The sequence below is a fragment of the Opisthocomus hoazin genome, chromosome 3 (assembly GCF_030867145.1).
Source record: "Opisthocomus hoazin isolate bOpiHoa1 chromosome 3, bOpiHoa1.hap1, whole genome shotgun sequence".
NCBI lineage: Eukaryota > Metazoa > Chordata > Aves > Opisthocomiformes > Opisthocomidae > Opisthocomus > Opisthocomus hoazin.
The window spans coordinates 54613263-54626196 of NC_134416.1; the positions used below are offsets into that span (position 1 = coordinate 54613263).

Sequence of the window (12934 nt, forward strand, 5' to 3'; positions counted from 1 at the left end):
GCTGGCTTCACCGATCTCCCTACATTGATGTGGGAGACACAAATCCCAAAAAGTCTTTGCTGTTTCACCTTTGGCAAAAAGGCCCAGCAATTTAACTCCCAGAGCCAGCCCAATGTTTGTGCCTTGCTTGCAGACAAGAAGTAACCTGAAAAATAGCTCCATGCTTGAACAGTTCCTGTAAATGCAGTTTGAGTAAAGGGTGATGGATTTACCCAGAAAATAATTTATCTAATTTCCTATAGAGCAGTTATGTATATCTCATCTTAGTTAAAATTAAACTCTTCCTGTTGGTCATGTAAATCTCTGCCTGTCTTCACTGAAATCTTCCAGATCTACAGTTCTGAGTAGGAGCCAACCATACTAGCAAGCAAACAGAACAAATCAAAGGGCAGGACCATGGGTTTGCCATAAACTCATCTTGTGTCCTTTTTTTTCTGATCTGATCTTCTTTCCTTGCTAGAACAGAACAATGGGACTTTTTTCAAAAGAATGCAGGAAGCAAAAAAGGCTTCCCCAAGCATCTGGGCACTAGGTGAGCTGTTAATTACAGATGTTCCAGCACTCCAGGGAAACCTTCCCAGGAAATTCCTGAAGTTACGACTTTATAAAGCCATGACTTCATGTTCAGGGAAATCCTCCCTTCATTTGGAGCAGCGGACAAGATACTCTGGAAGGCAACGGGTTCCTGAAAGCACCTCAAAACAGAAACTACATTCTTCATGTTTAGGGAAGCATATGGGAAGTAATCCTTCCAAACTCTATTCCAAGTACCTGGCATGACTGGGAGCACAACTCAGGGACAACTGATTCTCCATGCCTTGCCATACAATTGTACAGACAAGAGAAGGCACACTGGAGCATTCTCTGTTACCTCCTCTAGATCTTTGTATCTGAACAGCTGTGCACAAGGAAGACGTTTTCTACAAACTGCAAACAACACAGCTGAGGCCGTGGCCATGATAGGCTGTGGCCTACCATCAGGTTCCCTTACAGTCTGCTGACAAGAACCAGACAAGTCAAGACTGCGTTCTCTGGCCAGGTTGTGATAGCCTGAAAAGATCTTTGGGGGTTTTCATTCATGTAATTCTTCAAGAAAATAGAACATCACACAAGCGAGACGCTGGTTCAAGATACTAACAAAGAAAAGGAAAGAAGACAACCTCCAAAAAAAAACCCAACCAAAAAAAAGAGATTTACACTATAAATAAAAGTTGTGTGCCTCTAGGGCAAACAGTCTGTGAGCTACAGCTCAAGTACATCATCTAACAGCAACGGGAAATTATTTACTCTGATTATAGTAATAGCATTTTCTCTCACAGGGAAACAGAAACCCCTTCTACCTCACCAAGCATTTTCTTACCACTTTGGGCCATTTGCTGACCCATACAGTACTGGGAAACTCACAGCAGAATGTTGGGCTTATCCCTGCAAGTTCCCACCAACCTCTTTCAATCAGGTTGTCTCAAGGGACCTCTGGCTTCTGGGAAGCTTAACAAGATGGCTTTAATTCCTTCACTGCTGGCTGCCAGGAGAAGAGGTCTGCACCTGGCAAGCGCTCTCAACAAATCACCTGAAAGTGCTAGGAGCAATCCATACTAAAAAGGGTATTTTTTCCGAGGCAGTTAGAAGCAAAGTTGTTTTGGCTCAGAATCTTGGAGATGATCTTCTATAATCTCATTCTTTAAAAAACATGACATTATTTATGCTCTTTGTCTATCTCTTTCCTGGCAGAAAATGTTTTCCTTTCAAAGAGGGGAATTTCAATGCAGTTTCAAATATTGTCCAAAAACTGTGTCCCAGCATGCCTATCTCCTATCAGACATTTTAATCGCCTTTTTTCAACATCCCCCCACCACTCAATACTGCAGTTTTGATTAAACAAGCCGCCTTTTTGTTCCTCAGACTAATTATACAGGTACATCTCTTTGGCTTTCAAATAAAAGTTCCCCTGTTAACAGTTTGTACCCACTGGCTACACAACTCTCAGGAAAGGCTGATGAGGAAAACAAATTAGGCCAGACAGAAACGAAACTGCAGGCTGCCAACACATTTGCTCAGCATCGGATGTGCACAGAGCTCGCTGACACTGCCTGTACCACACTCGCTGGTTTCTGGCCAAAGGGATGCCAGTGACTGCAGGTACCCCTCCACCAAAAGGGGGTCCGCGTGGTCATTTTCTTTAACAAAAGAGTGAAACACGGGAGGTGGGAGAAGGTCAAGGGGCTTCTCCAGCTTGACTAGCCAGTCTGTGGGGCTAAAGCACTCCAAAGTCCCAACTATCAGCATGGGAAAGGGTGCAAGCATGGCACTACCCAGACTCCCGATCAGGAACGCCTCTGTGCCCTCCGATGCCTTGTCAGCGAGGGGCGACCCTTGGCAGGAGAACGGAGGGCAGGGCAAATGCCTGTGAGCAGTGGCAATCTTAAGCAATCTCTCTGTATCCCAAACGCCACAAGGCTGGGTGATGGGGAGGCAATTTCTGAGGTTGTACAAGGTACCCATAGTCTCTGATGTACTCATGGGGATCCACAATCTGTCAGCAGACAGCTATGACCGGGAAGAGATGCTGACTCAATGTACTACAAGGCGGCTTCCACTTTTCTCAAGTAATATGCTCACACATACGACTATTTTCTTTGTTTATTAAGACAGAAGAACATCAATAATATTCACTGCATCACCTGTTCCTTATTGCTATATGGAAAGAATTTTCTCAGTAAAGAAAAAAGATGTTAAAACATGCAGTGTGCTAGTTACATTCCATGAGCACGTGTGCTACAGCTAAATCCCACCCACTTCTCAATGTCCCTTTCAACCTAGCACCTTTCAGGCTACTCACGTTCGCATATGTTTGTGCTCCCAGCTGTTGCAGGTTGCCACTGTTTCTGATTATATCCAGGGCAGCAGTGATTGCAGGTTTCCCCACAAGTGTTATGCTGACATTCACACTGAAACCTATAGAAATGAAAGCCTCTTATTCTACTGAAGCTGGATTCAAAACTTTTTTCTTAATTTTATTGCAGTCCCAGACTTACACATAGTGTGAAAAGGACAGGACATAAGCTCATATGTCAAGAGGTCAACCAGTAATTCTAGAATATTTTGGAATTTTCCTAAGATTCTTCATGATTGACTACTTAAACCATGTGATTATGAGTTTATTAGCACAGACTATTTATAAAGAACATTTATAATTGGATTCAATAGACTAGAATATGAAACTTTTAAATCAGGATGATACATAACAGTTTAGGATGTATTCTATTTTAGCTTCATTCCAAGGCTCAAGCTTGTTAATCTACAGTAAATCCAAATATTTATCACCTTTATATGCATGCCTTCATCATTTTTTCATTATGCTTTGTTTACAATTATATTATTAGTGGTTTTAAACCAAGATCATAACTTCATCTTGGTATTTTTAAAATCGTGCACACTATTCATCAAGAAAATGTAGTTCATATTTATTTTGATTTAGCTGAATAGCCTATTCAAAGGGCAGGCTCCTATTCTGGGCTAGGCCTTACTATCGTGCATAGTAACTGAATACCAGAAGGAACAATGACCTTGAGACTGGAAAGGCCTTTTCCAACATTCCTCTCTTATCTGTGTAGTCTAATAATGAAAGGGCAATAAAATTTTCAAGCATAACCATCCTATTCCAGTAGATTTTACACCTTCTGTAGTTACTTTTCTCTAGAATAGACACCTGGAAAGCAGGCATCCATCTGCCCACTTACACTTCATTAAAACACAACTGAAAATATTGCATTGTCCTGATAAAAGTTTGTTTCAATGCTATCATGGGTAAGAGCAACAGCTGGTTTAAACCAGGCTTTTAAAATATGTTATAGACAGTCTGATTATTCAGTCATTTCTCTACAGCAGATGAGCGGTGGAGCCTGATCTAACTCCTTGTGAAATCAATATGGAGATCATAGATTTCACAGGAAAAGGGAACTTCATAGGGAAAGGGAATAGTTCGTTCAGTTTGGTTTTACTTTTTCTAGTAATGACTGAAAGCCATTGGATCTTGGCTGAGCTCAGATATAACGTTCAATATCTCCAGGAAGTTCACTAACTTTGTTCTTCAGTTTGGCTTCTAATTCTTGCTGTTGGAAGGTGATATCAACCCATGTCTTCCAAAAAGAACTAAGGGTTTCTAAGAAATTATTCAAAGTGCCAAACTCTTATTTCAATTAAAAAGAAAAATCTAAGTAATGACTTATTATTATTATATTTCACATACAATAGCTCTTGACATGTTTTCTTGTCAATGATTAGCAGATTCTAGTTTTTAAAATATAATGAAAAATCCCTCTAAGATTATATCATTCTACAATAAAAAGGTCATTTAAACACATTCATGTATTTTTTTTTCTCATATTAAATTAATGTTATGCTCAATTTACTTACTGATATTGGTTTTCAGCACTCTTTGCATTACATACTTCAGCATGGCCATAGCAGACACATCGACCACCAATACTGATGTCCTTTATACTGTAGTAATACTATGGAACAAGCACAAGAAGTACATATAGGTCTTTCCTTATTTGGATTATGTCAGAAATATCAACATCAGATTGTCAAACCTTGCTTATCAGAATTTCAAAGGCATGATTTTACAAAAGACCAAAGTGAGGCAGCCAGTGGTCAAACCTCTGTTGATGTCTCAGTATGAGTACCAGCGAATCAAAGTCAATACCTGTCCTGGTTTCAGCTGGGATGGAGTTAATTTTCCTCCCCGTGGCTGCTGTGTTCTGTATTTAGTACAAGCAGAATGTTGAGAACGCTGATGTTTTTAGTTGTTGCTATGAAATCACGGACTTTTTCAAGTTTCCCATATTCGGCTAATCAGCCGGTGTGTAGAAGCTGGGAGGGAGCATAGCCAAATAGTGTAATCCATGGCCTTGCTGGACTTGTCAAATGCAAGACAAAAGACATGCTCGGGCTGAGGCGACAAGAGCCTAAGAATTAACAAAGGGAGCAATTGACTTGTGCTTATCTTATCAGACAGAAGTAAGGGGGCATAGCCCATCACTGTAAACCAAGTGATCTGAGGAGGCCAAGCAGCCAGAGCAGCCAGAGATTGCTTCGGATAAAGCACAGTTGGGCCCCAGAAGCACATACCAAGATGCCCGCTCCGAAGGCGTGTCACACTGCTGAGTCCTGCTTCTGACTATGCGACATTCCATGCCAAGAGCCAATCGATACACAATAAATGACCACCTCGCAAAAAGATTTTCCAAACAGATAAAAATTAGCACTTGAAAACTCTCTTTGGGAGGAGCAGCCAAGCGAGAACTTTACCTGAGGACAGGCTGACGAGCCTGAACTTCTCTTCCCCCCCCAAGAATGGACGCCTTTTGTAAGAGTCACACCTCTGACTTTGTCAGACATATTCCCAGGAACACATTGTTAACTAAAGCACTAAACCATTACCTTTGAGCTCAACTTTTGTAGACAGTGCATTTATCAACGGCAATTCCGAATCTGTGATACCTGTTGCTTGAATAAATTACCTGTTGTTTTAACTTCGCAAAACTGTTTCAGTAAAAGTCCTTGGAGGGGCTCTGACAGGCAAGCTGAACCTGATAAGTTGCTACACACTTAACCCTTTAGACATAAACCACTGACGAAGTCTGGGACTAGGAGTAGATCCAGCTGCACCTGGACTTTCCTTTGAGAGAGAGATTAGAATGCAACGGGGTCTGCTCTGAACCTCGTGACTCAACGGGAGGGCTCTCCTTTTGCCACTTATCAGACTCCCTTACTCCCTTTTAACGCGACAAACAGCCAACCCCAAGCTGGCCAATGGAAATATTCCATACCATAGACGTCACGCTCATTTATGAATGGGGGTTGGCCACCGGGCAGGAATTTTTCTGTCTCATTTCCATGAGTTCGAATCCTCTCTTGGTGAGGAATTATAACTCTTCTGGAAGTTTGGGTTTTTGGGGGAATTTTGCAAAATTTACAATTGAGTTGCAATCACTGCTCAGGGACTGGCTGCAAATCAGTCATCAGGTCATGAGAAAAATTGTATTGCACATAGTTTCTTTTGCATATTCATTATTATCATTATTATTATCATTAGTAGTAGTATTACTATTTTCTTTGTTGTCTTATTAAACTGTCTTTACCTCAACCCACGAGTTTCCCCTTTTGTCCATTTCTCCTCCCCATCCCGCTGGGGGGGGAAGTGGAGGGGGGAGCGAGCGGGCTGTCTAGTGCTTAGTTGCTGACTGCCAGGTTAAACTACACCACCACCCATGGAGCGCCTGATAGCAATAGGCTTTTGCAGCTCACACCAAAGGCGTATTGCTGTAGCTCTCCACTCCCCAGCAGCTACACAGCCACCAATACCCAAGCCCAAAGCTTGTTCAAAGCCAGCCTGAGGATGGAGATGTAAAGTACCATCAAAGCATCAATTTGTGAGACGGGGTGTGGTCTGGCCAACCAACAGGACATGGTGGTATGGGCAGTGCAGTTTCCCCATTCAGTCAGACATGATCACTAAGCACTAGAAAGAGACCACAATCACCAACTTGGTCAAAATCACTTGTGACTCAAGCTGGATTTGAAATTGTGACCTGAAATTGAAACACTTTGTATCTCATCCTCACGCCTTGCAGGCATCCAGGCAACGGCAGATAAGAATGTAATTGATTCAACTCAGTGAAAATATCATTACTGTATACATATCAATAGTAACTTCTGCATACATTTCTGTGGCTCAGAAGTTATTTCCTTGTCTCCTTAAAGCACCAGGCAGAACGGAGTGCTGGTCGTAAATCTTGATCTCTATGTACCCCCAGAAAAATTAAAGAGGCAGATTTAATGCCATTGAAGAATGGAGAAAAAGGGTCAAAACATTATGCAGGTACATGTCCTGTGCTCACTCTATTCAGAATACATCCCCTCTAAGTGGTATATACAGACTCTCTCAGTGGTGATCCCTGCCCTTTACTCAGCACTGGTGAGGCCACACCTGGACTGCCACGTCCAGTTCTGTGCTCCCCAGTACAAGGGAGACATGGATATACTGGAGAGAGCCCAATGAAGGGCCACAAAGATGATGAAGGGACTGGAGCATTTCTCTTATGATGAAAGCCCAAGAGAGATGCAACTGCTCAGCCTGGAGAAGAGAAGGCTCCAGGTGAAACTTATAAATGTGTACTAATGCCTGAAGGGAGGGTGCAAAGAAGATGGAGCTAGGCTCCTGTCAGTGGTTCCAACTGACAGGACCAGAGGCAATAAGCACAAACTGAAATGCAGGAGGTTCCCTCTGAACATCAAGAAACACTTTTTCACTGTGAGGGTGACTGGCACAGGTTGCCCAGAGAGGTTGTGCATTATCCCCCCCTTGGAGATACTCAAGAGTTTTCTGGACATGGTTCTGGCCAACTGACTCTAGGTGACCCTGCTTGAACAGGGAGGTTGGACCAGATGACCTCCAGAGGTCCCTTCCAACTTCAACCATTCTGTGATTTATTTTAGTTGCATATACTTTTTCTACTTTTATGTAGGTGGAGTTGGCTGGGCACAGACGAGATGCTTCCCCAAGGCAGGGAGCTTTTCCAACTACCTCTCTGCTCTAGGCAAGTGAAGAACAGTAGATGGGATATACAGACTAGGAAATCTTTTTTGCCTTCTGAACTATCCCTATTCAAATATACACATTAACTTTTAAGTGTGCATACCATTTTCATACTGTAAGTAAAACCTATGCTTTCAACATTTTCAGCACAGCTGAAAAAGTATTTGACTGGTTTTTTGCGTAAGAGTCTTCACAACCCAGTCTATAGTTTCCTACAGCCTTGCAGAGATACGCTTCACTACTAACAGTAATTGTACTGTCACTGGTCAGGAATAAGACAAATTAGTAACAGGCCAAAATGATTAATAGGCCGACCTGCCACAGTGTAGACACAGAACATACTCTATATAATTCAGTGTGTCGTGAACTCAAACCATTAACAGGGGAAGGCAGGCAGTTACTTGGATAAGAGAACAAAACTGGTCTGGTTTTCATCTGTTTCTACAGTAAGTTTAACACAAAGATTTTCCTTAAGAATATTAACTGTTTCCTAGACTTGGCAGGTCTCTACAATGAAAACTTGTGTTCTCTTTTAACAATTTCATAAAACACTCGACGTTTCATTCACCTATCTTACTCACCATGGCTATGATAGCATCAGAAGTTTCTTACACTGAAGCTGTGCTGCTTGCCAAGTAAACTAAATACTGTGTTTACATCTGCCTGTGAGCAACATCTTAAAATTTACTTAAGACAATAAAGGCACTTTATGGGATTGTTATCAAGTAACTGGAATAGTTTTATGTTTTTTTGCTGCAGAAACTCTCACACACTTTTGTGCACTGCCTCACCCCAGGGTTTCCTCCAATTGTTACCAAATCTTCATTTTAAATGAAAAGGTTAAAAATAACAATACAATATGAATCTGCCATCTCTCTAAGTATATGAATTTCTATGTGGTACTCCCTTGAGGGAGCTGAATTTCCTTACACTTCCCCACTGAATGGGAGTGGGACTTTGACTTTCAAGCTGTTGGATAACCCAAAATCCACTGAAGACGCCTTGGCATCTCAAACGATTTGTGGGAAGACAGTCACTTTCAAGTACGCCCTTGGAATCCTGCTCCTTCAGAAACTCAGGTACTGTTTCCTGAAAATCCTTCTTTGCGTAAATAAGGGAAAGTAGTGTCAAATAAAGCCGAAGAGATTTAGTTCCTCAGCCCTGTGTAAGATAGTTTAGAAGACTTCCGCTTTGGCTCCTTATAGCTCCCGTGATGCACCCAATTTCCTTCCATATTAAAAAACTGGGAAAGAAGATGGTCTGTTAAAAAATCATTAACCATTATTTCCCCTCTATAAATCCGTGCTGACCCAGTCACCTTCTTGTCTCAAATCAACCTGGAGAAAACATGGAGATTTAAAGGTGGGTCACTGTAAAATTTGGTTGTTAAAATATTTTATTATTTTTAGGTCTCTAACACACTGAATACAGTTGTTGAGTATATCTCGGTGAAAACGGTACTTACTCTGCGGGTTACAGTGGGGTCTCGTTGAGCTTTCGATATCAAGTGTCCGAGCAGCGTATTAGTTCTGAGAAAATGAAGGCGGATGTTTGTTGCTTTTGTGAATTCTCGAAGATTAGGGGAATAAGTGAAGTTTTTTGCTCCTGGGCGGCCATTTACCAAAGATACTACAATCTAACAAAGAAGTAAGCACATTTTTGTTAAGATGTATCAGCTGCAATTGTCAGTAGTAACACAAAGCAAAATCAATAAAAGAATCCAAAAACTTACTATTGTTTCTGAGCATACCTGGAGTAACAACCACACATTTCATACTGAAGCCAGGACACTGGGAAAACTAGTGTTGTTAGTTTTGGACCCTCCTGAATTCTCATTACCCACATGGCACATCAGGAAAAAGTGTGCCTCTGTCTGTTTTGAAAACAGTAGGTATAAAACACAAAAAGTACATGTTTTAACAGGAAAAAACCCCAATAGGAATAGTTGCAAATAGTTATATCAACAGTTGATAGTGTCAAAGGGAGTTTTGCCTGAATAAAAACATCAGATTTTGGCTCTTTCCCAAAGCACATTTATTTTTGGGTTAAGGCACAAACATTCTGGGAAAATATTATTGTTACCAGGTCCAGTGCCTGGGAGCATATTAATGGTCCTTTGGAAGAAAGTACACAGTGTTGCTTTAGAAAATTCCCTCACATGAAAGCAGGTTTATCTGACTTTCAAAACAAGGGCTCTGGTACTTTTTTATTTTTTAAAGAGACAGATGCCAGCAGCCCAGCAATCATGAATCTCTATTAAATTAACAATCCGGTGTGCATGTAGAGGACTAAGTAAGAGACTTTCATTTACTTATGACCAATCAGATACCAGATTTCTATTTTCAGATGGCTCCTATACTCTGAAGCATAACAAGGGAACGGTGATGGCTGTGATTGCAGCACGATTCCTTTAGGAAAAGTCATACAGCATGCAATAGAGGACGGCTCTAGTAGTGTTCTTCTATGGAAATTATTCTTTACAATATTTTATGAGGAAAATATTACAGATATGTTAATAAACAAATTCTACTTTAATACAAAACGACAACCCCAGATCCATATGCTCAAAACTCTGGATAACTCTGGAGGAGTTCAGATCCAGATTCTGACCACACCAGGTGTAAAAGGAGAACGGCAGCAGGAGCCATCAGCACAGCCAGGAGTTTAACATTCATTCCAATGACACAAGCCACCGTTCTGCCCAGCAAGGAACAACGGCTAAAATCAGAGCAGTGTTTTCCAAACACATGTATTATATTATAAACAGGTAGCATTTTGTAGATTTTTTTTCTTAAATAGCTACTTATTCTTGAATGGTAAATATCTGTTTCTACAGCCTTTACTCCCATGAGCAATTCTGATGCAGTAAGCTCTGCTATGTACATTGGAAGCATTCAGAAAATGCGGTCAACACCTCCAAATGCATATGGCTACAGCAAGGTACTTAAACCATGATAAAAATCAACATAGGTGGCTCTGAGCAGCCCCTAGCCCCACAGGGAAGGGTGGAAGTTAGGAGGAGCCAGCTCACCCTGCAAAAATCTCACCAGCTACTTAAATGATTAGTTATGGACTATTCATGCAGATTCAAGCAGTCATAGCTGAAAAATTACTACCAGTTCTAGGCTTTCATTGACACAGCAAACTTCTGAAACCAATGCTGTTTGCTTCCAGTGTTACACGTTACTTTTCTAAAAGCACTTACCTCTCCGTTTTCAAGAGGCAGAATGCGTGAGTACTCTGTGGTGCAAAGGACATCACTGTCGCTCCTCACCGGAAGATTGGCTTCCTTTCCAAAGTGCTCCAAGCAATCTGCTTTGGAGTCTAGTCAAGTGAGAACAAAATTATTTTTATATGTGAAAATAAACACTATTGTTCTAATTCAAATTAACAAAGGAGTATCCCCTGTGCTTTCAGCTCCATTCTCCCCCGTAACTGAATAACAACAGTGATTGTGTCACTCAAAGAAAAATGGAAATTCACGAAAACAAATCATTTCTCTTCCTAAGCAATTCAGTGGTGCCTGACAAGACATGGCACAGTATTTCTCATATCGTCACAAAAAAGCTAGAGATGTACTCCAAGATTTTGCACTTGCATTTCACTTTGAGTTTTGCAAGGAGGTCCAGGGTCCCATGGGATGAAGGACGCTGCATTTCTGACATACCCAAAAACCAAGACAAACAAAACACAACAAAAAATCCCAACAGACTGAAAAATATTAATGGGTTGAGTTACATTTTAAAAATATCATACTCCTTTTTAGTTACATTCTTTTCACTAATTTATTATGGATAACTAAGACAAGAGAAATGTATTTGACGTTCACTGTCTTCACTGCAGTTGAAATCGCCAGCAAGACCCATGGTCTCATTCTCCTGCTACTGGGTGAATGATTAAAGAAACCTGTCTACAAAAGAGCAGTGACACAAGGATGGATACTCACGAGCAAAATATTGCCAGGGAGTGTAAGTTCTTCCAAAGTCCACTGATCTTTCTAAGATCCAGAGATCTGGACGAGGAGAATTTGCAAACTTGATAAGGATATAGGCAACATGGAAGAGCTGGTAACAGAATATACATAGGTCTTATCAGGAGCTTTTTGAACTTTATAAAAGTACTGCAATACTAAAACCAATGGCAATAAACACCTTTTCCTTAGTGTACAATGAGAAGATTATCCTCTGCAGTTTCATTCCTATTAAAATAACAGGCCAGACTGTCAGCTGGCTACCTCACCTGGCAACATGCTCCAATACGTTACTGAAGCTGCAACAGGACTGTGTTAAACACCATCTCTTACATTTCAGAACAGCTCTATTTTGCACATGACTGATTGCTTGGGTGTGTTAAGGGCATAGTACTTAACCTTTAAAAGTTAGCATCAACACATCATTGAACTAAGACACTTTTGCAACACCCTGGTACATCTGTGTTGCATTTCAATCCTGTAATCGTGCTTGTAGTTAAGGAAAATCATAATGATGTAAGAGAAAATGCACACACCCTTTACACTGGGTCTCCTCCACTGGGTAATCTAAGCCACCTGTTCCCTCACTTGAAGAGTATTTCTAGATAATTTTGCCATTTGACAGGCTTCCCAAGTAACAGAAGCAAGCCACCCCAGAGTTTTGTGGGTCTCACATAACACAGGAGAGATTCTTATGACTGGTATCTCATTCATTGTCTGAAACAGCTCAAAGAGCTTCATCAGCTCAAGGTTCCCAAGGCCAAGAGTCCCGTCCAGCTTCTTTAGGTGCTCATTGTGTATCACAGCGAGAGACCACTGAGACAGGAAGCTCCCAAAGAGTAGAGCAAAAATGGATTTCACAAGAAAGGAAATCTTACTGTAAGCCTCTTGACAGAGTCCATAGTCATAAAAGCCAGAACATCAGTAACATTGCCTCTACACAAAAGGCTGAACGCAGATTGATTCAGAATTTAAACAACCACAACATGCATATGAGCTGTCAATAAAAATCATCTGATACTGAGGTACAGCCAATATTCAAGCGCAGCTGCACCGGAATTTCCTACTCAACAACCTCAGTCCAGAATCATCTGCTTGCAAGAGATTCTTACTGTGGTGGGGGAGGCAGGGTGTTACAGTCTGTCAAGTAACTGCGGCCAGGGCCCTCACATCAAATGCACCCATGCAGTTTATCTTTGCTCAAACATCACAAATGTCATAACCCCGAAGGTAACATTTTGAACAGGTTATTTATTAGACTCCAAGCCACAAGTGCGCACAAGCTCCCAACCACAAACTGGGAACAACATCTGTTGCCATGCCTGGCCCATTCAGCTGCCAGCTAGGACCAATTCAATAGC

General features: G+C 41.3%; 1 protein-coding gene across 1 annotated transcript in view; it reads right to left on the reverse strand.

Moving 5' to 3' along the window:
- The window catches only part of LAMA3 (laminin subunit alpha 3), a 121133-nt gene that overhangs the window by 91952 nt on the left and 16247 nt on the right, over positions 1–12934 (reverse strand). The window contains exons 3-7 of the mRNA XM_075416313.1: positions 11550–11667; positions 10809–10927; positions 9069–9239; positions 4417–4514; positions 2840–2955 (exon numbers count right to left, since the gene is read on the reverse strand). Of these exons, the coding sequence (XP_075272428.1) occupies positions 2840–2955; positions 4417–4514; positions 9069–9239; positions 10809–10927; positions 11550–11667 (622 nt within the window). The remainder of the gene's footprint in view (positions 1–2839; positions 2956–4416; positions 4515–9068; positions 9240–10808; positions 10928–11549; positions 11668–12934) is intronic.